A 26,010-nucleotide genomic window follows, 5' to 3' on the forward strand; every position below is an offset into this window, starting at 1 on the left:
ATTTTAAATTTTGATTTGGACAATTTGGGGCTAACTTTCTATTATGTCTCCAGTGCCTTGCACAGCACCTGACATATAATAGGTGCTTAATAAATGCTTCTTGATTGAGTGATTCACAGTCACAAAGCACTACCAGGACTATCTTCATAGTGCATAGACTTTGGTTGATGTTTGTTAGCAAAGCAGCAAAGACTATATACTAGTCATGTGTTTATACTAGTCAGGTCTTAATTGTAGTCATAGTAGTAATAATAGAAATGAAGTCAGTAAGTTGAATCAGGTGAAGAAAGGGGTAAATATCCCATTCTTTCAGGTTAATCTGAGACAATCACTAGGGATGGGATGAGAAGAAGGAAGAAAAATTAGGTGCATTGCTTAAAAAGAGACATGAAACACATCTCAATGATGTTTCAGGCAGGTGTAAAAAACTCAGAGGACAGTGATGAATTATTCTCAAGGGGTATCTTTACAGCAAAACATCCAACTGAAAACAGAAACATGCAGTTAAACATCTAGATCTTTGGAATCAGCAGGAATAAATATCTGGATGTTTGACTAGGTTTTTTTTATTTTTATCCAGATTCTTAGAGATATGAAAACAAAAGCAGGGCTCTACTGAGGTTCCTGATTCAAGTTGGTACAAGACTGATCTGGATGATTTTTCATGGTGCCTTCTGGACCTAAGTTCCCAGAATCTGGCTATATTCCCAGGCCCTATTTCTTTAATGCATGAAGACTTGGAACAAGATTTCCTAAAGTACCCTTATGTAAAAGGTAATGCAAATAGGACATCTTACAGCTGAAGAAGCTGAGGCTCAGAAAGATTGGGTGACTTTCTCAAAATTATACCACCAGTAAATGTCAGAGAATTTGAACTCAGGTCTCCTGACTCTAAGTCTATATTTCTTTTAACTACACCATGGAATGGAAATAAAAACTTGTGATTGTCCAGTATTTCTCCTTCCCCGGTCCCCATTTCCATTTTCCACCGGAAAGTCTGACCATGACCCCACAAATGACCATTTTTGATTAGCAGAGAGCATCTGACCTCATTCTTCAAGTTCCTGGCCAAGAAGTGTTCGGCCACATGGGCAGGGAGCACGTTTTCCAGCAGGACACGATTCAGGTTCTCCATGGTTTCAATTTCCTCACGCTCTCTATTGAACTTGTTCTTCCATAGGAAGTCTAACCTACAGTAATATTCATTCTGTTACAAGAGGACACAGAGGTAAAGAAACAATAGGCATCTTGTCCTGCTAGAGCGAATAGGCTTTAAAGAGATAAAACATAGTATAGTCCACCCTCCCTAAAAAGCTTTCTGTTAGGAAAAAAGTGCCTTCAATATGGCACTGAGAAAAAGGCTAAGTTACCCAAAGATAACAGTTGTTAAGGAAGTTTGAACATATATCTTTGGCCATCATTTACCAATAATGTTAATTTTTGGATTGCATTTAAAGTTAGAAAAATCACAATCACTTTTCTCCAGTGAACATTATTCTGCTGAATAGGCAAAACAAAACATTTTTTTAAGGTAGATTTGAATGGTACTAAGGAATTATAGTTATATGCAAATTTATTTTGATATACATTCAATTAAAATTATTTTGCATCTAACAAGGAAAACTAACTTTATAGTATAGATATGGAAGAAAGAAAACATTTCCTACATAGTTACCATTTTTTTTCTTTTGACAAATAAAGCATATTGTCATTGGAATTAAAGAGGCAGACTCTGGAAAAATTTAAAAGTACTTCCAATAAAGCACATCATTTAAATAAATCTGTGTAGATGTTCCATTTCCAACCTATAGACTTTTTGCTTTCATTAATGTGATTCATCATGTTTGAGGCAAATTAATGAAAGTAGCAAATGATGATTAATACAGTCTATTTGAACAGAACAGCCTAATAGAGAGGGTGCACTTTTGGCACAATAGACATTTATTTGACAAACAAATACAGAGGAGCATACAGCAATCTTTTTTTGGGTTGACCGAAGATATCAGCAACATCTCAAAAAAGAACAATAACAAAGGGTCTAGTCCACAAATGAGAAATAAATAAATTTCCCTTATTTTCAAAGTGAGGAGAAAGGTTGCAAGTTACAAATTATGTTGACTTTGGCCTACATAAGTAGAAGCAGATGTATTCTTCTTCATCTGATGTAATTTAGCTTCACATCATGCACTAGGGAATTTTTAGAGAAGATTTCAAATGGAGATTTAAAAATCTATTTATTTGAAAACTCAGACATTCTTGAAATCTTCTTCACCACCTTCCCCTCCTGAAAATATAGACTATTTCCCACAGGAATCAAGCCATGCATTTATTAGAACAGGACACTGTCTTGACAAATAAGCCGGGTTATTAAACAAGTAGACAATTCAGCCAAACACCTAGTAAACAAAAGGCTGTTTGGGCATAGGGGCAGACACAGGCATATACTCAAAATGAGACTAATAACCAAATAATTCACTTCACACAGAAAATGAAATCTTTTCAAGTGGCCATTCAACGTGACAACCCCAAACTATTTGCCATGTACAGTATGTCTATATGGAGCTTAGATGAATAGTACATGATAAATTAACTCTAGAATTTTTCTTAAAAGTTGCTATGTAGATAAACATTATGCTTCTATGCTACAAATTTGTTATTCTTATTCTTTTGTTGTTGTTGTTTTTGGTTTGTTTTGTAAAAGCCTATGTGTCTCATGCAATATAAATTTTGGTACCAGCCAGAATTTTCTTTTGAATTCTTATACAAGTGATAATAAGGTTAGAGGATCCTATAAGCACTTGCACAAAGTGACTTTAAATTATTTTTAAATCACTGAGCTTGTCATATGTTTTATTTGTCCCCAGTGCACATCCATCGAAAGAAGAAAAATGTCCATGAATATAAAGTGAGGGCTTCACATCTGAGGGAATGAAGATAATATTTATGAAGTTGTATTGAAAGGGTAAGATCATAGGATCACTGGATTTAGACTTTGAATGAAAATTAACAAGAAAACATGCTTTCATTTAACTATAAGCACTAAAAGAGAAAATTAGGAACATGGTATGACATTGGGAGAGGAGAAGGGAGAGGCCATTAAAAGGGATTTCCCTTCTTTAAACCTTCAAGTTTAACAACAATGAAAAAAGGCTGTCTCCTTTATTTTGGGTGACCTACAACTGCAGTGAATTTGTAAACATTTTTTTAAAACTGATCACTGCATAAAGGACAATTTAATTCCATTTTGTGTATAGTACATATTTTAAATTCCAATTTAAAAATGTGTTTCCCTTAATGTAATAAGAGAAAAATACTAATTTACTCAGGCAGTAAATGCATGTTGTTTACCCCCTCCCCCCTCTATATTTCAACAAGAATGGTGATGGAAAAGATCAGCCTTAAGGCAAAATTCACTATAGGCTAGCAATAAATAAATAATTAAGTTCCCAAATAACTGCAGTGTTCAAATTAAAAAGCAAATTAGAAAAGATGATCATTTTGATGTCATGAATACTAATTTCATTTGAAAATTTTATTCTGAAAAATCCAAGAGTTTGCAACATATTTGGATTTGAGAAGGAAGTAGAGGCAAGAATACTACCACAAACTTTTAGAAACAATTATGTTCAAATAAACTGACATTATTTATTGAATGCATTAAGTATATTGGAACATCTGGTATCTAGGAGATAATGATTATAATAACAATGACTTTTCCATAGAGCTTGAACATTTACAAAGCACTTTGTTCACAATAAGCCTATGAGGTAGTTAGTGAAGTATTCTTATAACTATTTTATGTATGAGGAAATTGAGGCAAAGACTGGTTAAGACTTGATTGAGGTCACTCAGAAAATAAATATCAGGGCCAGGACTGAATTAAGCTTTTCTAACTCTGAATTCAGGGCTTTCTACTGTCCCTTGCTACTTAAAAAAGCAAACAAAACTATAAAAAATAAAAGGCCCTGGGTTAGATTCTGCCAGGAGATTCTACCAGAAGTTCTTTAAATAGGTGTCAGGAATTTTTTTTGAATGTGTTAATCCTTTTAGATAACTTATTATCTTAACTTATTCCTTAGGGACCATGTGAATGAACATTACACCAGCTATAGACAAGTACCTAACTATATTACATATCATAATTATTTTTATTAACTTCTCAAATGCACAGACCAGTTATTTGAGCTTTATGGAATGCTTATTACCTTAATATATCAAGGACCTATGGCTTTCGGTCCTTGTGGGTGGTCAGTCAATTTCCATAGGGGTGAGCTGCTGGCTCCATGAGTTGTTATGGGCAGCCTTCATCACCTGAGAGCCAACACCATGGTAATGAACCTCTTCTCATTTAGTAAGACATGGACAGTAGTCCATAGCAGAGGCACTAAGCCTCTACTTGGAAGCTCCTGCCTTGGTAGGACCTGCCAGAGATGGCACCTCACCAGAATAACCTTTCACAACTCAGGGACATTTCCACAACACAATAAGGTGTTGGACCGGGGAACTTTTGGAGGGAATCACAGAATTTCATCATTTTAAGGGACTCAAGAGTCCAAGTGGTCTAATTTCTGCCTGACAGAATCTCCTCAGTAATGAACTCTCCCTGAAAACCCCTAATGAGGGGCAGCTAGGTGACACAGTGGATAGAGCACCAGCCCGGAGCCAGAAAGACCTGAGTTCAAATTTGGCCTCAGATACTTATCAGCTGTGTGACACTGAAGCAAGTCACTTAACCTTGATTGTCTCAAAACAACAACAACAAAAACTTCTGGTGAGAGGGAACCTGCAGCCCCCTGGAGTGCCCCATTCCACATTGTACTGACTTAAATCATTAGCAAGGTTTTCTTTGCATCAAGTGGAAACTTGTTTCTTTTCATCTTTATCCATTGCTTCTCGTTTTGCTCTCTGAGACTAAGTCTAATCCCTCTTCTACATGACAACCATTCAAATACTAAAGACTGTGATCATGCCCCTTTCTAAGTCTTCTTTCCCTTAGGCTAAACAATCCCGCTTGCAAGCATCCACATTAAAAATAACAAGAAAGACAGTGACAAATATGCCTCAAAATATGTATTTCTAAATAAGAGGAAAAGTCCTATGTTCCAAAGGACACTTTTTTTTTGAAATAGTCTCATATTTTCTTTAACATTATAGACTTAAAAAAAAAAGCTTCAGAAGATGCTATTTTAAGGCTTAAATGGAACTAAAAGAACATAGGTTGACTTCTTGTGTTCAAAGCATTTGCCTGTTCTTGTTGAAGAGTTGAGAGCATTTACCCTTCAGGTTGTATTTCCGGACCTTGTCATTATGGGCTGCATCCTCTCTCTTTGACACATGTAGTTCCCAGTTGTGGTTGCATGAAAATAAAGACATAGGTACATACAAAAATCCTCATTAGTAGAAATAATGGACTTCTTACCTGTCTCCCCAGAACCAGTAACGTGACGAAGAATATAAAGAGAGACACAGAACCCATGGTCTTTAGGTCTTTCCAAATGCCTGGTCTATACAACAAAAACAAAATACAGATAGATAAATTATTTGTGCACACTTATGTGTGTATTTATAGCTATTTTAACATTCAAATTAAGAATAACATGTATGATTTGTTCCTACTCTGGGAGAAATACTGCAGTAAGACTTGTATTCCAGTTAATCTATGCAAAAGAAAACAGCTAATCTGTTGTGAGAAGAATGTTTAAATTTCTATTATTTAATTCAGCAAATAACATATGTATTGACATAGTAAGTGCTGGAAGTTGGGGGACTAGGGACAAGAGCAAAGATATATGAGATATTCTTCTTGTTTTATGGAGCATACAGTCTGTTAGGGGCAATCAGATATGCACACAAACAAGTATCATACATCTGTGGTCTCTCAAATTGATTTCATTCATTATATTACAATGAATTTGCTTTAATGCTCTATCTATTGAAATACACAGGTTTTTTTTAAAGGCCCAAGCCTTTTTTTTAGCCTATTAGCTAAAAGATTCTTTGAGCAGGGCATGGTGGCACATGTTTGGTTTTTTTTTTCAAATTTTTATTTATTTTATTTTTAATTTGTGGAATAAAAAGCCATTTCCATAACATCATATAATAAAACAGATGATTGCACATGAAACTGAAATCAACCGTGTACAACTTGCTATTCCTTTTAAATATATAATAAAGTTATCATGTAAATTTCTTTTTTTGTTGCTTTTTTTCCCCTTCCTCCTCTCCCCCTCACCCTAGAGATGGCTACCATTAGATACAAATATATATACATATATATGTATATATATATATATGCATGTGTGTATGTATATGTGTGCAAGTAATCATTTTATACGTACTTCTAGTTATCAATTCTTTCTTTGGATACAGATAGAGTCTTCTTTCATATGTCCTTTGTAGTTAATTTGGATATTTATAATATCCAAAATGACTTAGTCATTCCACATACATGTAATTCCTGATACTAGAGTGGCTGAGGCTAGTGGATTGCTTGAGCTTAGTAGTTCTTAGCTAGAGTAAGGATAAGTTGAATGAGTGTCTGTACTAAACCAGGCACCAATATAATGAGTCTCTGGGCATGCAGGATCAGCAGATTGCCTAAGGGTGGGGAAACTAGCCCAGGTAAGAAAAGCAGAGCAAGCTAAAGCTTCTGTACCCATCAGTATCAGAACTGGGCTAGTGATAGAGTGTTGCATTTCCAGCTTGGGAGAGATGGGGAAACCTGGTCTCCAAAAAAAAAAAGAAAGAAAAAAAGTCTCTTTGAGGAAATACAAAATTTAAAATATATCATTCTTTTTAAAGCTATATATATTTGCTTATTTTTCAATAATTATATTAAAAGCAAGATAAGCTAATAGAAGTGACAAAAATGGTAAAAATTAGAGAGTTAGATGAATTGAAAACTATAGGAAATGGGGTGAAAGGAAGGGGAAAAAAAGATAGGGTAGAGAATACAAAAAGAATTGAGGAGGAGAGAAGAAATGGTATGTCCTTGGTCTTAGCATTTTATAGTGTACTCTGGGATCTTCTTTGCTAGGTTGGGAAGATTTGTCCCTGGGTTTCCATGTTTTTAATATCATGAGTGCCCAAGGTTGTGGCGGATGCTTATTTAATACTTCCTCTCTTAGTAAACTGAATTCTCACAACTTTGAAGTGCTATATTTAGTAGTTGACAAATGTGAAACCAGAATTTTTGGACTGTCTTTGAAAAATAACAGTATCATCAACCTTCATGGAGTTCATAATTTTCTCTTTTGAGTATTAAAAATAAGAGTAGATTGATAGTAGTGAAGTTATCCTAACCTACTTAAAGTAAGTGATTAAAATATGCAATCAATCATTCTCATTCACAGGCTTTAGATTGTGTGAAAAGTCTTTGATGAAAGTCATTGGATTAAAAAAATGACACCAAAGAAGTCTGTTTCAATTGGCTGGATGATTTCTTCACATCCTCTAGGTTCTGTATAAAAGTACTGAGTTAGCTTTAATTGGGGAGTTCCAGCAAGTGGTGAGCAGGAAAGAAAGGTGAATCTTTCCAGGAAAACCTCTGAGTAAGAGCTAACAAGAAAAGGGGGGGAAGAAGAAGATTTGACTTTGGCCTTGATTTGGCACCCCCAAATTTAGCTGGAATGAGAACTTGTGAGTTAATACAATCATGGAAAATTTTGGATTTCATATCTTCCCATCAGTATTGTTGTGCCCCAGTATAGCAAAGACTGGTAATAGAATCTGTATTAGGAGCCAAGGACAGACAAGACAGATTCACTATTCTTGAGGTGAACTTCTTCGTCTCCTGGCAGCAACCAGAAATTGTAAGTTAACCCCTTTGCCACATGTATCCTTAAGCCTGAACCCATTTTCCTCTAGACTGTATATGTACTTGTAGGACAATGTATGACAGACTTTAGGAGGGATGTTTTGTACTGACTAGTCTTACAGTATCATCTTAGCAAATAACTCTTTCTGGAAACTAATTAAGGCTGACTTGACTAAATTGTCTTAAACTGATAATCTTGGGGAGTTGGAGAAGTAAACTGGTGGGGGCTTGAGCTGATGGCACTAGAGAATTATTCCTGAATCCTCAGGGGGTACATCTAGAACTCAGAGTCACTGGGTGGGGTGGTGGGGATGGGAATGTAGCTTTGCTCTGGGAGCTGAGACTTATCAGTGAAAATAGGCATTGAAATAAGGACTTTAGAGCTTATATGGGCTTTATAAGCATAAAGATGTTATCATCTTAATTGTTTTTTATCTGGGATCTGAGGAATCCAAGCCATTTTGAAAGTATCACAACTATCTGCAAATGACTGTAGTGCTATATACATAGAAGTTATTATTACTAAATATGAACTATTTGCCAAATAATATTTACTTAAATAATGTATTTATAGCGTCCCAGCAGGGAAGGGATATATTTAAGTTTTGACTAAGGTAGTTAGATCATAGAGTTCAAAGGAATTATAGATAATCCAAGAATAACTTGCATTCATAGAGACCTTTAAGGTTTGCAAATCATTTTTCTTACAATAACTCTGTAGGGTAGTACAAATATTATCATCCCCATTTTGCACATGAAGAGACTAAGTTTCTAAAAGGTTAAGTGAATTGCTCATAATTATGGAGCTAGAGTGTGTTTTTTACTTTAACCTTACAAGCTGTCTGTGCAACTTCATTCCATTTCTTCTTATTATGCCCCTATTATGTTGTTGTCAAACAGAACAAGTTTATTCCCTCTCCCATGTAAGAGCCCTTCAAATATTTGAAGAAAACTATCATATTTCTTTTAAGTCTTCCCTTTGCCAGAATATACATCCCTAGTTCCTTAAAAAAATCCTCATATGGTATGAACTTGAGATCCTTTATCATACTGGTTACAGTCCTCAGGACATTCTACAGCTTATCAATGTCTCTCCTAAAATGTGATATTTAAAACTGGACATAATACTCCAGATGTTCTGACCAGAGCAGAAACCAATAGTTCTATTGCCTCCTTACCCCTATATATTATGCCTCTCTTGGCAGCCAAATATTGTATTGTAGTAGTTTTTTTGTGGGCTGACATAACATACTGTTGATTCATATTAAGCTTGTAGTCCACTAAAAGCCCCTAGATCATTTTCAGATTGAACAGCTATCACGCTTCCTTCAATTGCAACTTATGAACTTGATCTTTTGAATCCAAATATAATATGTTAAATTTATCCTTCTTAAATTTTACCTTACTCGGTGTATCTATCAGGTTCTTTTCAAATTCTGACTGCCATACATTGTGCTAGTGTTCCCTGCCAACTTTGTGTTTTCTGAATATCTGACAAGCATGCCATCATCTATACCTTTATCTAAGTTACTGATAAAATGCTGGGCCAAATACTTTACTGGAGACTTCCTTCAAAGTTGACTTTGAATTATTAATGCTATTCCTTGAACCCAAGTTTTCAAATTCTTAATCCAATTAATTATGCGATCACCTCACCACCATCACTCTACCTTTTCTAAAAAACAGCATGAGGCTTTGTCAACTGTTGCCTCCTAGAGTACTATGTTGCTTGAGCTATTACATGAGAAACTCCTATTTTTTAAAATCTATTTTAAGGATCTATTCTAATTTTTGTATTTGAAAGTTGCCTTTCCCAACCATCAGGGAATATAGTGACACACTGGATATATCACTGGGCCTGGAGCCAGGAAGACCTGAGTTCAAATCTAGCCTCAGTCATTTAGTAGCTGTGTGACATGGGCAAGTCACTTAATCTCTGTTTGCCCTGGGTTCCTCATCTGTAAATTAGTGATAATATTAGCACTTATTTCCCAGAGGGTCATGGTCCTCCTGGAGAATGAAGGACGAACAACATAATTTCCCAGAGTTGTTAGGGGAATCGAGTGAGATAATAATTGTAAAGTGCTTAGCACAGTGCCTGTGACACAAAATGCTACATAAATGTTAGCTATTATTGTTGTTATGCTTAGGGATAACTAAGCATAGCCCTAATGTGTTTTAATTTAGTGGAAGAGATAAGATTTCTAACTAAAAAAAAAGTATCAGCTAAACAGCCTCGAATGAACTCTAAGAGCATTGGATTTAGAGTTAGAAGACCTGGGTTTGAGTATTCAAGATCTAACACATACTTATGTAGTTTGAGGCGAGTAATTTTACTTTGTTCTCCTCAGTTGTAAAGTGCAAGGATTGAACTAGAAGATTTCTTCGACCCTTTCAACATCAAAATTTATTTGGCCTACGATCCTATGATCTTCGAAATCCTTCCCACCTCCATATCTTGAAGAATATTTCTCCTTGGGATTTTGAGTGGTACACATGCCTCCAGCAGACTCACCATAACTACACTTTGTAATTTCGCTAAGAAAGTGAAAAATACTGAAATGGAATGAGCTTGACCCTTAGTTTCAAGAGTTTTAGTACAAAGTGGAAGTGAGAAAATAGAAGGAATGCTTGAAATACCTAATGCCTAAAATGCCTAAAAATAAGCTGCTCAGGTGGGGCAAGAATGATCCTTTCCCTAGGTCTCAGAGCCCAGAGAGAATAAAAGGGAGCAGTTCATGGGACTTCAAGCATGCTCTGATATTTCTTTTTTTCTTTTATATAGGTAAAATAAGAATCAATTTCCTAAAAATGAAATTATTGCAAGAACCATAGCTTCATTCTACAATACATGAAATGTCGATCATTTGAAACTTGTCGAGTTCAGGTGCTAGCTACAAACTTCTACTGTCAAAATCTCTATCAAAAGCTAACAACATTAGTGAAGTTTGATTTATTTTAGATTAAGCAAAACATAAAAATAACTCACAAAACCCCCCAAAATAAAATACTTAGGTGTTAAACTCTTTTATATTTAGCCAGATAACTAATGAGTATTGATGAATTTTTTTTAAATAAAATATTAGCAAAGAGACTGCAGCATTGTATCAAAACATATTCATTATGACCAAGTTGGAGATATAGATAGATAGATAGACAGATAGATAGATAGATGGATGGATGGATGGATGCAAGGCTGGTTCAATACTTGAAAGACAACAAACATAATCATAATAAAAATAAATAGTGGAGAGTTGATTAAGGACCCTGATCAATACTCCACTATAAACATAAATACCAAACAACATTATATTAATAAAAAAAGCATTTGATAAAATCTAACACTCATTTATTCAAAAACAAAAATAGAGAATCTATGAAGAGGGGGTTCTTACCCTTTTTTGGACCCCTTTGGCAGTCTGGTGAAACCTATGGACCCTTTCTCAGAAAAACGTTTTTCAATGCATACAATAAAATACATAGGATTCCGAAGGAAATTATTTTGGAATAGTTATACTATTTGGAAAAAAAAAGTTCATATACCCTAAGTTGAGAAGCTTTTATTTTAAAGAGAAAAAGGAACAAAGGTAGGAGGAAGCAAGAGAAATGGATTTCTCTTTTGTATCTACCATTAACTTATTTTGTAGAATGGGACAAATCATTTGGCCCCTCTGTGCCTCAGTCTCTGGCCTCATTCCAAATCTATAAATAATACTGGTTCAGTACAGCTCACTGAGATGGTTTGAGGACAGAAACAAAATGATAAATGTTAAAGCCGTGAGAAGAAAATTTGGAGTTCTGTAAAATTCCAGGTATTATTATTTAGTAAATATCTACTCTAGTGTTCCTGGTGATGCTATTTAGAGAGATTATGTGTTTCCCAAAGTACTCAACCCACTCTCTGGAAGTCATTTTCTCCCTGTCAGAATTTTCTCAATCTAATTTTCTTATTTTGCTTCAGATTTATACCATATTCATGATCTTTAAATCTAATAAATGGAAATTTAGAACACATTATAGATTTCATGTGAACATGAGTAATGATAGATTACAATGCTTTATTTAGGAATTTAATACTAGATTTCTTTCTATAACAGAGAAACAAACATCTTGGTTTTTTCTAATATGTTTAAAATATATGAGAAATTTTTATTTCTTGCCCTAATGTTTGCTTACAAATCACAAAAATAAATTTAATTACAAATAGTTAAAGAATTCACTGTCACCAACTAGAAGTAGCATACTGTAGTATAATTTGGCTTGGACTTGGAATCACAAGAACTGGGTTCCAATTCCTCTAATTCAGATAATGTGGGCTCAGGTCCTCACTGTACTCTCTGTTAACCAATGGCCTTGGACAAATCACTTAATTTCTCTGTGCCTTATATCCTCATCTGTAAAATGGGGGCAAAATATTTTCATTACTAATCTTATAATGTTAGTATAAGAAAAGCACTTGTTAAACTGTAAAATATTATATAAATATAATATATTACACCTGTATATGTACAACATGTAATGTTATTATTGATAACTGAATTTTATAGAATGGAAGACAGAATAGTCTCACTCTTCTGAAAAACTAAGAATGAAAATATAAATGAAAGAATCAATGTTCAGTCATTTGTTTAAGCTTACCATCTTGAGAACATTGGAAAATGTGGAAACATTGGAAAGAAAATTGAAAAAGATGTTTATTTATCAAATGAGACAATAATTGTAAAGTACTTAGCTCAGTGCCTGGCACATAATAGACATTATATAAATATTAGCTATTATTATCTTAAAATAACTTAGGGTGTTTCCTTTTATCCTGCCACTCAATCTAACATTAAAGAATGCATTCAACTCCTCAATGCCTTGAACTGAAAATAGAATAGGAGAAAGAAAATTTAATTCAGCTCACATTTGTACTAAATTTGCTTCCAGTGCATAAGAGAAAAAAAAATCCTACTGAGAATTTTGGTGGAAGAACATTTCACCTCTATTCACAATTTAGAGAAATGGATATCTCTATACAGCATATCAAATAGTAAAACCAAAGAACTATACCAAGGCAAAATTTATAATGGAATAATGGTGATTTTCATCTTTTACATAGTTTTAAAGAATTGCTTGACTTTTGGTTGAATTTGATGAAGTAGAAAACCAGCTCTTTTGGTTACTAGCTTACTTAACTTGTTTTGGGTCCCAGTTTCTTCATATGTAAAATGAGGTGGGATGGACCAGAGGAGTTTGAGGATATTTCCTTTAGTATCATGAAAATTAGCTGGGAGAATATATTCTCCTTAGTTTAGATTCCCCAAACTTGCTCTTATTTGTGAAGAAAATCTGACCCAGGTTTGGATATGCTATACTTTCTCAAGTCGCGCTTTGTCGTCTTTCCCCTCCGATTGGAAGACTGGGGGATAGAGCGCTAAACTCCTTCTAAAATCTTGCTCTATAGAAAATTCACAACCTTTTTGGATAACTCCAAAACTCCGTTCTCCATTCTCGACTCTACTTGGCTCCCACTTCACAGAATAGCATGGCCCTTGGTGTCCTACTCCCATACTTTTCAGTTTTCTTTTATGCTTTGCCTTCCCTGATTTTATCGTAAGCTTTTTGAGGGCAGTGGCTCTCTCTTTTTCCTATTGGTATCACCAGTGCTTGGCACAAAGTAGATATTTAGTAATACTTATTGGGTTGAATTGATATCTAAATAATTAATTGTTAAGAAAATAACTAATACTGAAGGCAATGATTCTGATCCTTCTCAGAAGAGAAACTGAACTGTTTGAACTTACTGATGCCTTCAACCTGTCTAAAATGAAAATGTAAGTATTAAAGTTGCTTGAGATTCAAAGACTTACCAGGGTTAAACAGCCAGTAAAGATCAAAGACAGAGACTTGAACTCCTGCCTTCCTGACTTAAAACTAGTATTCTAACTATCATAGTATACTGCTTTTCATTCCAGAGGATGCTTATTAGAGCCTGGTAGGACATGTTCACCATCTTCTAAAGACCACGTTAAAAACTAACATAAATGCAATTTTCCTGTTCAGTAATAGGAGACAAATAATTTTAGTTAAAAAAAAAACAAACAAAAAAACAAAAACAAAAACAGAAGTAGAGAAGCAGAGTACAACAGGAAGAACAAAACCCTGTAGAATTAATTATGATATGAAAGAATATTCCAAATCACTAAAAATAAGAGAAATTCAAACATCTCTTCTAGGTTGTTACCTAGTACTAAAGCATCAATAATTCTTAGGCTTCATCTCACACACAGTAAATTGGCAAAGCTGACAAAAAAAGGAATAGTCAGTATTGGAGGGGTTATAGAAACTTAACTTGAGAGAGATGGATATACTGTCATTTCCCACCAGATACACTACTTTTGAACTTATTTGAAACTTTGTCATGCCTTCCTCCCCTAGGAAAATTGTCACTGGGAAATCTCATTATCTGACAAGATTGAATCTGCCTGGTACTCATATCTCATCAGTACTCTTTGCCCCTCTAATTGGACCCTATGCCTGGAGAGCATGGCCATGGGCCCCAGGGCCTTTTATTTTAAGCATGGACTTAACACAATTTTCCCCATATTTCCCACCAGTTATACTGCTTTTGGACATCTTTGGAGCTCTACAACATGCTTCTGGTGTCAGGTATCTCTTCCCTTCCTCTCCTTATCTCACTTTTCAGCTTTGTTTTGTGTGTTGTCTTTATTTTTATTTGTATCTCCAGCTCAGTGCCTGGTACATAGTAGGCACTTAATAAATGTTTATTGACTGACTGACATTGGTGGATTGCAAACTGGTAAAACCATTCTGTAAAACAACTCACAATTAGAAAAATACAGCAGCTGATATATCCATACCCTTTGAGCCAGGGATTCTACTGCTAGGCATATACACTCAAAGAGATCATTGACAAAAGGACCCCAGATGTGCCAAAATATTTATAGTTGCATATTCAATGGTAGCAAAGAACTGAAAATAAAATAGAGGCCCATTCAATGGGGAATTGATTAAACAAATTGTGGTGCACAAATGTACTTCCAAATGAGGAAAATTCTTCCAACAAGAATAAAATATATTAATAAGAAAAATGAGTATATGAAGCTGTAAGTGAAAACAGATAATTTTCTGAAGAAACTTTCAGGAATAATATTAAGACCAGTAAGAATTAATGAAGTCCAATCCCCACCCCCCCCAAAAAAACCCTCTAGTATAGAAGGAAATTTTATATTCTATTTTTTCAACCTTAGGATACTGTAGGAAATCTCTTCAAAGCATGCTGCCTAATGCTAAATCATAACTCAAATTAATAAGATGCATGATAATTATACAGATGTGTTTCGAGGCATATGGTAACAAACATCTATGTAAACTTTCCCTTCCAACAATTTCCTTTCAGTTTCACTGCTATAATTACTGTGTAAACACTATCATAAATGATTTTCAAGGATGTCCTCAATTCCCATAATTACAACTTGTAACAATGGAATAGTAACAATCGTCTTCGCATTTTGCATTTACTCACTACTCCACTTTTTTTTACCATTCACCACTGAAAAAGATTTTTTGTAAACAGAAGACAACCCACCTTTTAACAAGAAAGTTACTGTAGTCATCAAGTATAGGGCTATGAGTCTGTAAGAGGATGATGTTGTAACCCACAAGGGCAATCAGCATGATCATCATTTTTAATTCATAGTTTATCCGTAGGAAAACAGAACAGGATATCAAGCCCAGAATGCAGCTGTAAATGAAGTACTGGAACATGGCAGGGGTGGGGGGTGGGGGGAGAAACAAGAAACTTATTTAGAATCTGATCTGAGAAATCAGAAGAACAAACTCAATCCCACACCAACATTATCCTGTCAACTTCCAGACCTCATGTAGCTAAAACTCTCATCCAAGATTAACACAAAACAGGTATCTCAGTCAATAACATTTCATCCCTCAGTCTCTAGAGACTTGTTTAGATCTGGTCTAATCCGAATGGTGGGTCTTCTGGTGGTGCAATGATGCCTGCCCTAAAGATTGTGGAAATGTTGACATTTCAAGGACTCCTTTAAGAACTTTGATCTGCTTCAGGATTGTTCCTATGTAATTGAAATGGAAAATATTCCAGGTTAGAAACCATAAAAACCATTATTGTACCCAGAAAATTTATTCTGACGCCAAATGCAGCTTGAAAACCGGTTAAACTGTCAGTGGTTTTGTTTGTTTGCTTTGGGTAGGAGACAGTGCTTTCAATGGTATAGGGAAATCCCTCTGTGTCTAGTGATTGGCAACTCTTTGGTTTCTTCTAATCTTAGAGTGTCATCTGGGACACTGGGAGATAAAGCAACTTGCCTAGAGTCACACAGACAGTATGTATCAAAGGAAGGACTTGAACCTAGGCCTTTTCTGAGTCCAGGGACTGGCTCTAAGCACTATCTCATAGTATCTCTCTATACAGATGTTCTTAATCTTAAGTAATCTTTTGTAAGGCAATTAACAAGGTTTTTTTTTAAAAATAGTGTCTTTGACCAAAGTATTTCTAAATATTTGGTGGCAAGTAGTATTGAGCCTGCCTTATAAAGCAATACTCTATTCAATAAACATTTGCCAAACTCCTATTATGTACAAGACACAGGTATAGGTGTTAGGGATACAAAGACAAAGCTGAAACGATCTCTTCTGTAATGGAACTTATGTTCACCTGGGGGTCAACAATATACAATCTAGGTCAACAAGTATGGTTCAAGGAAAACTGATGAAGGAGAGAAAACTCTTCGTTGCGGGGATCAGAGTGCATTTTGCGGAGGGGAAGGTACCTGAGCCTTAGAAAATAAAAGAGCAAATTGGTAGTGGCAGGAGGAGCCCGGGTGTCCAGCTTCTCAATTCATTATTTATAATGCTATATATACCGTACTGTCTACCCCATTTACTGACACAGTAAAGAGTTAACTTTTTCTTTTGTGGTACTGTAAAATGGTACAGTGAAGTCTTAGCTCAACAGATTCTATCAAATTACTTATAATTGTTTAATAAAATATGTATTTGAAACACTTTAAATATAATTACTATACTTAATTACTGAGCAATTCTTTTAGATTAGTTTTGGTTTTACTACTGAACATTTATTTGATGGAAAAAAAGAAATAAATCTAATTTTGTGGAACTATTTTCATCAATTCCAAAAATATTATCTGGGTTCTTTAAAAACAAAAGCAGCGACAATAGCTACATACCAAGTCAACTTAGTTTCAGTAAGAAATATGCTGAAGAGAAGCAGTCTAGAATGGTGGATAGAAAGCTGTCCTTGGAATCAGGAAGACTTGGTCTCAAGCCTTAGCTGGGCTCTTACTGCAGCAAGACAACTCTTCGACTCCTTAAATTGATTCTCTATCTCACTCACCTTCTATTCTCCCCAAAACCACACCTTCCCCCACCACTTTCTTAACTGAGTACTTTGTGTAGAGAAAATATCAATTATGTACATCTTCCCTAACAGTTTGTCCCTACTATTAATTTCCTTTTCTCTCTGATATTCAATCTCTCTGGCTCTGCTGAGACATTAATAATAGCCTAACTCTGGTAGGACAAAGGTTATTATCAGCTCTTGTACCAAAACTACACAAGGACAAGGAGCCCTGTTTATCAGTAGGAACATTTTTTTTTGGCAATTAAATTCTAATAACCAAAAACTCCATAAGCAAGGGTTCCTTTGGAAGGTAGGGTAGGATCCTCTATCATATCGTTACCCATGGCCTAGCTGCTCTAGGAACAACCTACTGCTCTGTACAAAGTGAAAGAAGACTAGTGCTGGGGGAAAAAGTTCATTGCTAGTGAAAAATTTCAACATAAAATAGTAAACGTGAAATTATGGATGTCTAAAATACTTATTACGTGGTACAAGAAAACAGATCTCCTTTTCTCCAATTCCTGAACTCTTCTTTATCACTTATGTGTCCTGAACTTTATTGTAACTATGTAACAAAGATATTAAACATAAGTCTTTCTCATCCATGGTTGTTTACATTGATTTCACAAAAGGAAGTGTCTGGTATATTCGGAAGAATACTCATTTAAGACCGTTTGTCTCAATTTTTAGGCGAGAAAAATCAGATTGGATACTCCCAGTTCATACCCTCTTCCTCAGTAAAAAGCTTTCTTAAAGATAAGTGGAACTGCCATCAGGAAATAAATATATGTCCCCAAATTGAATTGAAAATGTAGAGAAGGAGCTGATAGCTGGAGCCAAAGCGACTCGTTCTTTCTCTTTTGTAACCTCTCTAGGAGTACCTAGTCCTGATCATTCTACACTTACAAATGCCCTGATATGAGAGAAAAGAACACAATCAATGCCTTATTATGAAAATTTCTGGGCATACCAAAAATATTTAGCTCTAGAAAAGGCGTAGCAAGGTGGTATACTTTTTTCCTAGTATTCGTATGGTTCTGTATTACATTATAAGGAAAGCTTGTGAATGGGGCTGACCTTTTGAAAAGTCAGAACAGGTGGCCAATTATTGGGAAGTGTGAATTAAAGGACTCCAGGAATGTTCTTGTTTATTTTTTTTAAAGCAAGGCAATTGGGGTTAAGTGACTTGCCCAAGGTCGCACAGCTAGTACATGTGTCAAGTGGCTGAGGCTGGATTTGAACTCAGGTCCTCCTGACTCCAGGGCCAGTGTTATACTTACTATGCCACATAGCTGCCCCAAATGTCCTTGTCTTTAAAAACCTCTTTCACCAGTTATGAGGTGCCAGAAGTTTTTCCAACATAGAGGTTCATTTTGGATGATTTTTAAAAGCTATATTTATTTGTCATAAAAATTGAAGGCTAGCTCTAACCCAAGTCCCTCATTATGTAGATAAGGTAGTGAATGCCTGGTGATGTTAAGGAACATGCCCAAATCCTTAATAATTCAAGCTATCTAAAAGCAGAATGGGCTGCCCAAGGAGGTAGTAGCTTCAACCTCATGGGATGTCTCTGAGCAAAATCTGGACCACTTGTCTACCATGTTTTACAGAAAATCCTTGTATTCAATTAGATAGAATAGATTGCCTTTGACCTATATTTTGCTCTGAAATTTTGGGATTCTGCCATATAAGGAGTAAATAACACCATCATTTCCCCATAATAAAAATCCATTACTTTCAACTTCACTAACTTAATCTGCCTACTTCATGAAAAGCCCGAAGTGGCTACAACAGATTGGGACATTTGTAAGCCCCCATTTTGGATAATGAATCAATTAAATGATTTTTTTTCATCACTATTAAGACAGAAGAAATTTGAACTTGGATTTCCACATTCCCCAATGCTGTCCCTCCCATTCCCATTTCTCTCCTCAACCTGGACCTCTAATGATTTGCTTTCATTTAAAATGAGGTCATAGAAGAGTATTGAATTTCTTTAAGTAATAGCAATCATGTTCTGCCAAATTTCATCTAAAAGTATTAGCTGGATCAATTTTGAAATGTTCATTGCCAGTCAAGCTGTCTTTTCTTTTTAAAGTTGATTATAATATAGGAATATTTTCATTTTAATGTAGGGTTAGAAACCAAATGCAAGTTTTCTTGCTATGGTTATATAGGCAGACTGCTAATGATCTTGAAAAGGTAGAAATTAGATAGCACAGATCAGGTAACCATTTCTCTAAAGGGGTCAAAGTGTTCTTTGAGTGCAGCATTTCTCACTTTTTTTTTAATCTCAGGGTTTGATCATGATATCAGAGTTGGTCTTTATCCTGACTTCAGGCTTACCTCCAGGGTTGATCATATAGAATTTTATCCAAATGCAATATCCCACAATTCAACAAACATCTATTGAGTACTTATTCTGTGCAAAGTACCAGTCTTAATTCTGGATCATCATACGTGGTCTTCTCTGTGTCCCATCATCAAGATGGCCTATGGGGGTCCCACACTTCTCATAATAAAGTAAGTATGATCATGCCCACTACTCCAAACCAAATGTTTGATAACAATGATCAAAGAATTGTAGGACCTCAGAGGCTATCTAGTCCATCCTCCTCACATTCCGGAGGAAAATAAGGACTAGGGAGGTTCAGTTTTTTTGCCCAAGGTTGCACAAGTAATAAGAAGTAGAATTTACACATTGAATCACAAGATGTAATACCAATTACAGACAATTTGTCAATTTGTATAGCACCTCAAGGTTTCATAGCAGTTCAGTCTCAACCAGAGGCAGTTAAATAGCGCAGCACATAGAATTCTGGGCCTGGAGTCAAGGAAGACCTACATTAAAATTTGGCCTCAGACACTTACTAGCTGTATGACCTTAGGCATGTCACTTAACCTTTACCTCAGTTTCCTCAGCTGAGAACAATAGCACCTACCTCACAGGGTTGTTGTGAGGCTCAAATGAGATGACATTTGGTCAGAGTTAAAGGGTGGGACATTTATGATGACGCAGCAAAGGATATTGAAAAGAAATTGGCAGACCAATAGGAGGAGAACCAAGAGAGAATTAATATCACAAAAAACATGATGTGAATGTTGAAAAAAGATACATGGGGGAGGGAAGAGATAGGCTGCAGAGGGTAAGGTGAGGATCAAATCAGGTGTTTCTGTATGAATGGTCAGTACTTAAAATGAAGTATTTAATATCTCTTTTTTGGTACAAACCATTTCCAGGAGAAAAAAAGCGTTTACCTAGCATACAATTTATGCTTGTTCTCTTCAGTACCATAGCTATGAATCATGAAAGACACTGATTCCAGAGGAATCAAAGCTACAGGTAAATCAAGGTCAATGGAAAGACTCAAATTTAAGTGGTCTTCAGCATATCAAGGCCTCAAACAAATGGAAAAGGAGGTTGGGCTGGTTATGTAGTGATACTGAGCCATAACAAATGGACAGCTCAAATATTGCGTTGATAATCATGAAATATCCCTTGCACTTCTCCCCCTGCCCCTCCCTGCCCCAAAATGGTCTACAGGAAGGACTTCAGCACATTGGTTTAGTCCTCTCTGGAAGATTCACAGAAGGAAATGTATTTGTGTGGAAAGTGCTTACATCAATGAGATCATGCATTCTTTAACGTCTGAAGGACCTCTTTACTTGAGAGGCTATGAGAACAGGTGTTAAAACTGAAGCACAGAGTATTCAAGTTACTGGTTAAAATGAATCAACTGGAGAAAAGTATTGAGGGTATGTGTATAAGAAAGTGTCTGAAGCTGTGAGGAATACAGAAAAGCTATAAGATACGGTCCCTGCCCTCAAGAAGGTTACATGCTAAGTTGGCAAAAAAAGACTGCCACATAGAACAACTGGCAAATAAACCAATAAATGGGTAACAATAGCTAATTTTTTTTGCTGCTTTAAAGGTTGCAAGGTGATTCACATACATGGAAAAAATGCTTGGTTTAGTACCTGGGAATCTGAATTCAAATCCCAGCTCTTCTAGTTATTACCTGTGTGACCTTAGATGAGTCATTTAATCTTTGTAGCCTCTGTTTCTTCATCTGTGAAATGGAGGAGTTGGACTGAATGATCCTTTACAGCTCTGAATCTAACTTTGAGGAAGATACTGAGAGTTTTATTATCCCCATTTTACAGAACAAGAAACTAAGTCTCAAGGAGGCCAGTGACTTGTCCATAGTCACACAACTAAGGTTAGAGTTAGCAAGTGAATTCAAGTCTCTTCTGACTTCAAATCCAGCATTTCTCCACTGTATCAAGATAGTTCTCATGAACAACAGCAAGGAATGTTTTACAACTAAACGCTAAATCATACAGAGGCAGAAACAATTGGCAGAGAGAACTTTTCTGGGAAGAGGAAGATGAAATAAGTGTTCACATTTAAAGTTAACGAAGTATTCATTTTTGTTTTTTGCTTTTGTTTTTTTCCTCACAGTCATTCTATAGTCTAGGTAAGGTTCTTATTACCATGTTAAAGATGTCAGAGATATTGTGACTTGCCCATTTTTTCAGCCACAACTAAAAACCAAGAGTTCTCACTTTAAATTCAAAATTATTAGCTTTCATGAAATAGCATTAAGCTGGTTCTTTTACATTATATGTTTGTAAATGTGACTTTAACAGATTTCACTTGGAAGATCTTCCTTGATGAGGTTACCATTTTACAAAGTTATTAGCCATTGCCTGTTTGAGTTTAAAGACAATCCAGAGACTATAAAACAAGAAAGTCTGATACCTGTACATAATATTTTGTAATATATTTATTTCCTCTTAAGCTAAAATAGTATTCTCACTGTAGCTGCAATACCACTTAGCAGTACATGGATTCAACCTAATGAACGTAGAACGAAGCATAATACAATATAAAAAGAAATAAAATATACTTACCGGCAGGAAAAAATACTTTCGTGTATTCTGAGAGTTGTGGTCAGTTGCATCAGGGAAACTTGAATTTGATGTGTTGAAATCTGAGGGGAGCATTATCTCTGCCTCATTCAGGAAAAACTGAGGGGAAAACAATTTTACAGTGTGTTATTAGTATAAGCTAGATCAAGAAAGGAAACTCAAGATGGTGAATTCTCATTCATTAAATACTCATTGTTTCCTTTGTGTCAAAGGAAATATTGAATTGCTTTTGTTGACAGATATGTGCCTTTTAGCTTTAAATATACCAATGGCTTTCTATCTGGAACTTTCTGAAGTTTTCTTTTATAATGAAAGAAGAATGATTGTTTAGCTAAGCATCTAGTCACTATTCTAAAACAAACAGGTTGATATTAAGGATACTAGCCCTTTTCTAAGCCTGGGGATATTTCTTAGCCAAATATTTATTTAAAAGTGCAGAAGTATCAGGGCTGATGCTATTTCATATTAGGTTTCTTTTTTTTTTTTTGAGGGATTAAGTAGAAAATCAAATTACAATGAAAAAGATCAGAGCCTTTGCAAAATGTCCTATACAACTTTCATCGATCTTATTTCAGAACCTGATTTAAATGAGTCAATTGGCATTTAAAAATCTATGATAAAAATACATTAAATTAATGAGCAAAATGACAGATCATTTTGCTCCCTGTTGCTTTAGGATCACCCCCACCAATATCATATTACATTTCCACTATTTTATAGATTAGGAACTCTCCTAGCCACATGGGATAGAGAGAGTGTAGACTATTATATTAAAAATAGCAAAATTCTTAGAAAGATTTATCCTTTAGAATACTAGAAAGGCAGATATGTCCAATGTAACATGATCTTGAGGAAATGAGGAAAAGTGATCCCTTTCATGGTTATTTGCTATATTAGCACCCTGAATAAAAGTGATAATCTATCTAGAAGCCAGAGATAATACCAATTTCTACTTTAAGGGAAAGTGAAGCTGAGGAGATTTTAGCTTCTGTCTAGGGAAAAAACTAGTCACTGATCTATAGTATGAATCACTGTCACCTAACTGGTGAGGTTTAAAACTTCCCAAAGTCTTGACTCTCATTTTCTCTACTTCAAAGATTTTATTTTTACTAATTATTCTAGAGAGAATTTCCTGGTATATAGCCAAATCTTATACTATTAGGATTTAAAACTGAAAGCTTTTCCATTTTTTCTCATTTATTCTGTTACCCTGCCTTACTCTCGTGGTAGAAGCTCTCTGAAATATTTAAATAGTAGCCACTTTAGGTTTTTGGCCAAATACAGCAAATATCAGCTACAAAGTAAGTATGGTTATTTAGCATATTTGGGATAATGCACTGAGATTCTGAGTAGAGTATTTTCAGCCTTCACACCACTTAATGAAATGCAGGAAAATGTTAATTTAAAAAAAAAATCAAAGAATCTTATTGATCTGCTACTGTAGAATTGATCAGAAACATTACCATTACTATGCGACTGCTACTGTGGGAGCCAGGAGCGGGGAAAAACAAAATCCTTAAATCAGATGGGAAGGAACAGAGAAATTTCTTGGCAAAAATTATGAGTTCAATATTTTATAAATACTGCTTCTGGGGGAGCAGAATATAATCCATTTTCATAATAATGTATCAAGGACTGACAAGTTCAAGGAGAATGCTTTACTTTGGGGAATTATAAAAGTAGACATTCTAGATATTAAAAGCATAGAATTAAATTCTTAATCATATCACCATATAAAAGGGGGGAGCAAAAAAAATGACTGAGGCTCTAAGTTTTCCCTTTTTTTTCCTTCCAGATACTGAAGAGCAATATGCAGCAGTATGGTATTTTTTTAAACTGTATTTTGGCTGGACCTTATTGTAACAAATGGAATACCATTTATAAAAGCTGATATGAGTTGTAACTTTAGAAATTCTGGAGTCTGCTCTAATTTTCTAGTCTAAGATCATGTTTTTCTCCTCCTCACAATGCTTCATGCCTTCCAAAATGGACTAGATTCTGCATCCCAAGGACTCCTTATGATCTACTTCCTTGTTGTTCCTTAAACAAGGTACTCCATTGCCCAAATCCAGGCATTTTGGGTGGCTATCCCTCATGCCTGGGATTCTCTCCTTCCTAATCTCTGCCTGCAAGTTTCTTTAAGCACCAGCTAAACATTCTGCCTTTTCAGGAGGCCTTCCTGTCATCGGTTTTTCTTTGTATCCTTAGGGTACATAGTGCTTTGTATCCCTATGGGCACACAGTAGGTCTTATTGAAAGGTAAATATGGAAATAATGTTTTGAATGACTTCACTTGTACACTTGATATCACTTACCTTCTCAGTGCATGGGAGAACATTTAGAACTCTAATTTTTTTAAAAAAAATGTTAAAAATAAATTCGTTAATTAACTTAAAAAAAATTCTTGTTGACTTCATTTGATTTTGGCCTTTATTCTTTGATCTCTATGTTCCCTCTGCTGGGAACATCCTTTGTCCCCCTCTTGACTTGAGTGTTACCATCAGTTATTTAAAGCACAACTGAAATGTCACATATTCTTAGAAACCATTCCTGATCTCTCCCAGTCAGTAATAATTTCTTCTCCCCAGTCTGACTTCACATAGTTTTATATACCTAATACACTTACATGTGATGTGTGTTCATGTTTAGATTAATTCCCTTTGCATGTGTCCTACATGAGGTGATCACCCCTCATCCTGGCTTGACTTGTTGCCACATTCATTCTCATAATCCCAAATTCTAAGGTATCCAGGGATATGTTTTTATATTTCTTTATTGATGAATAAATTTGCAACTACTTTCTTATTAATTAATGTTAGCTCTGAACCACTACCTCGCTGTATTAAATATCATAAATCAAAAATATCAAAATCAAAATATAAAAAATCATAAATAAAAATCATCAATATCAAACAAACTGGAGAAAAAATTCCCCCAAAACAGTTAATAACCTCTATGTATCAAAGTCCCTATAGCTCATAGACTTAAATAAACACCAATGTTATTGGTTCATTAACAGAGTAACAGATAATACCAAAGACATAAATAATTATTTACAATGTTTTATTATAGATCACAACCAGAGTCACCTCTCACCATCACTTTAATTCTCTTCATTTTTGGAACATAGTCCCACCACTCAGTTTCCACAAGACACCAATTAATGTCTCTTCTCAAAAATCTTCTTAATTATTCATGATATAATGGTTAGACAAAACCTTGTCTTATCCTCTCTTCAGCCTGGCAGGAAAAGTCTCTTGACAAATGACAATTAAAACTAAATCTCTTTATAAATAGAAATTAAAGCTCTTCGAATTCTCACATACTCCTCACATATCAAAGCTCACATTCTCCCTTCTGACTCTTTAAGGAATGTCTGTTCAATTCTCATTCTACCAGATTCCAAAGATCTTTTAAAGAAACTAACCATTTAATCTCTGCTGGAGAAGCTACGGAAGCTAGTGATACATTTATAAAATTACCTCTAATATTAAAGTTATTTATGCTCTTGTTTTATTCCCACTCTTGAATTAAAAACTCCAAGAGAGCAAGGGCTATTTTTTTCTTTTAAAACTTGAACCCCACCCTCACTCCCCACCCCCCAGGCTCTTCCACAGTATTCTAGACACAAATGTTTACTGAATGATCGATTAGTTAATTGAACTCTTGTTATAATTTAAAATTATGTGTTCTTATTGTGCCTACTTTGTGGTTAGGAAGCAACTGGTCATTCCAATTGTAGCATGGGTTGAGTGGTGATCACCTCATCAACTAGGTCCCCCAATCGACTTGATTAAATTAAGGCATGGATCTTTGGAAGAAAGAATTTTCCTTGGACCTAGACATAGCCACTGGCTCTGAA

General features: G+C 35.2%; 1 protein-coding gene across 1 annotated transcript in view; it reads right to left on the minus strand.

Annotated features, from left to right (window-relative positions):
• Positions 1-26,010, minus strand: part of LOC118838251 (adenylate cyclase type 2) — a 161,620-nt gene that overhangs the window by 47,513 nt on the left and 88,097 nt on the right. Inside the window, exons 14-17 of the mRNA XM_036745494.1 lie at positions 22,131-22,247; positions 15,408-15,577; positions 5,420-5,504; positions 1,049-1,207 (exon numbers count right to left, since the gene is read on the minus strand). Coding sequence (XP_036601389.1) covers positions 1,049-1,207; positions 5,420-5,504; positions 15,408-15,577; positions 22,131-22,247 — 531 coding nt within the window. The remainder of the gene's footprint in view (positions 1-1,048; positions 1,208-5,419; positions 5,505-15,407; positions 15,578-22,130; positions 22,248-26,010) is intronic.

Source organism: Trichosurus vulpecula, chromosome 1 (genome assembly GCF_011100635.1).
Source record: "Trichosurus vulpecula isolate mTriVul1 chromosome 1, mTriVul1.pri, whole genome shotgun sequence".
NCBI classification, from domain to species: domain Eukaryota; kingdom Metazoa; phylum Chordata; class Mammalia; order Diprotodontia; family Phalangeridae; genus Trichosurus; species Trichosurus vulpecula.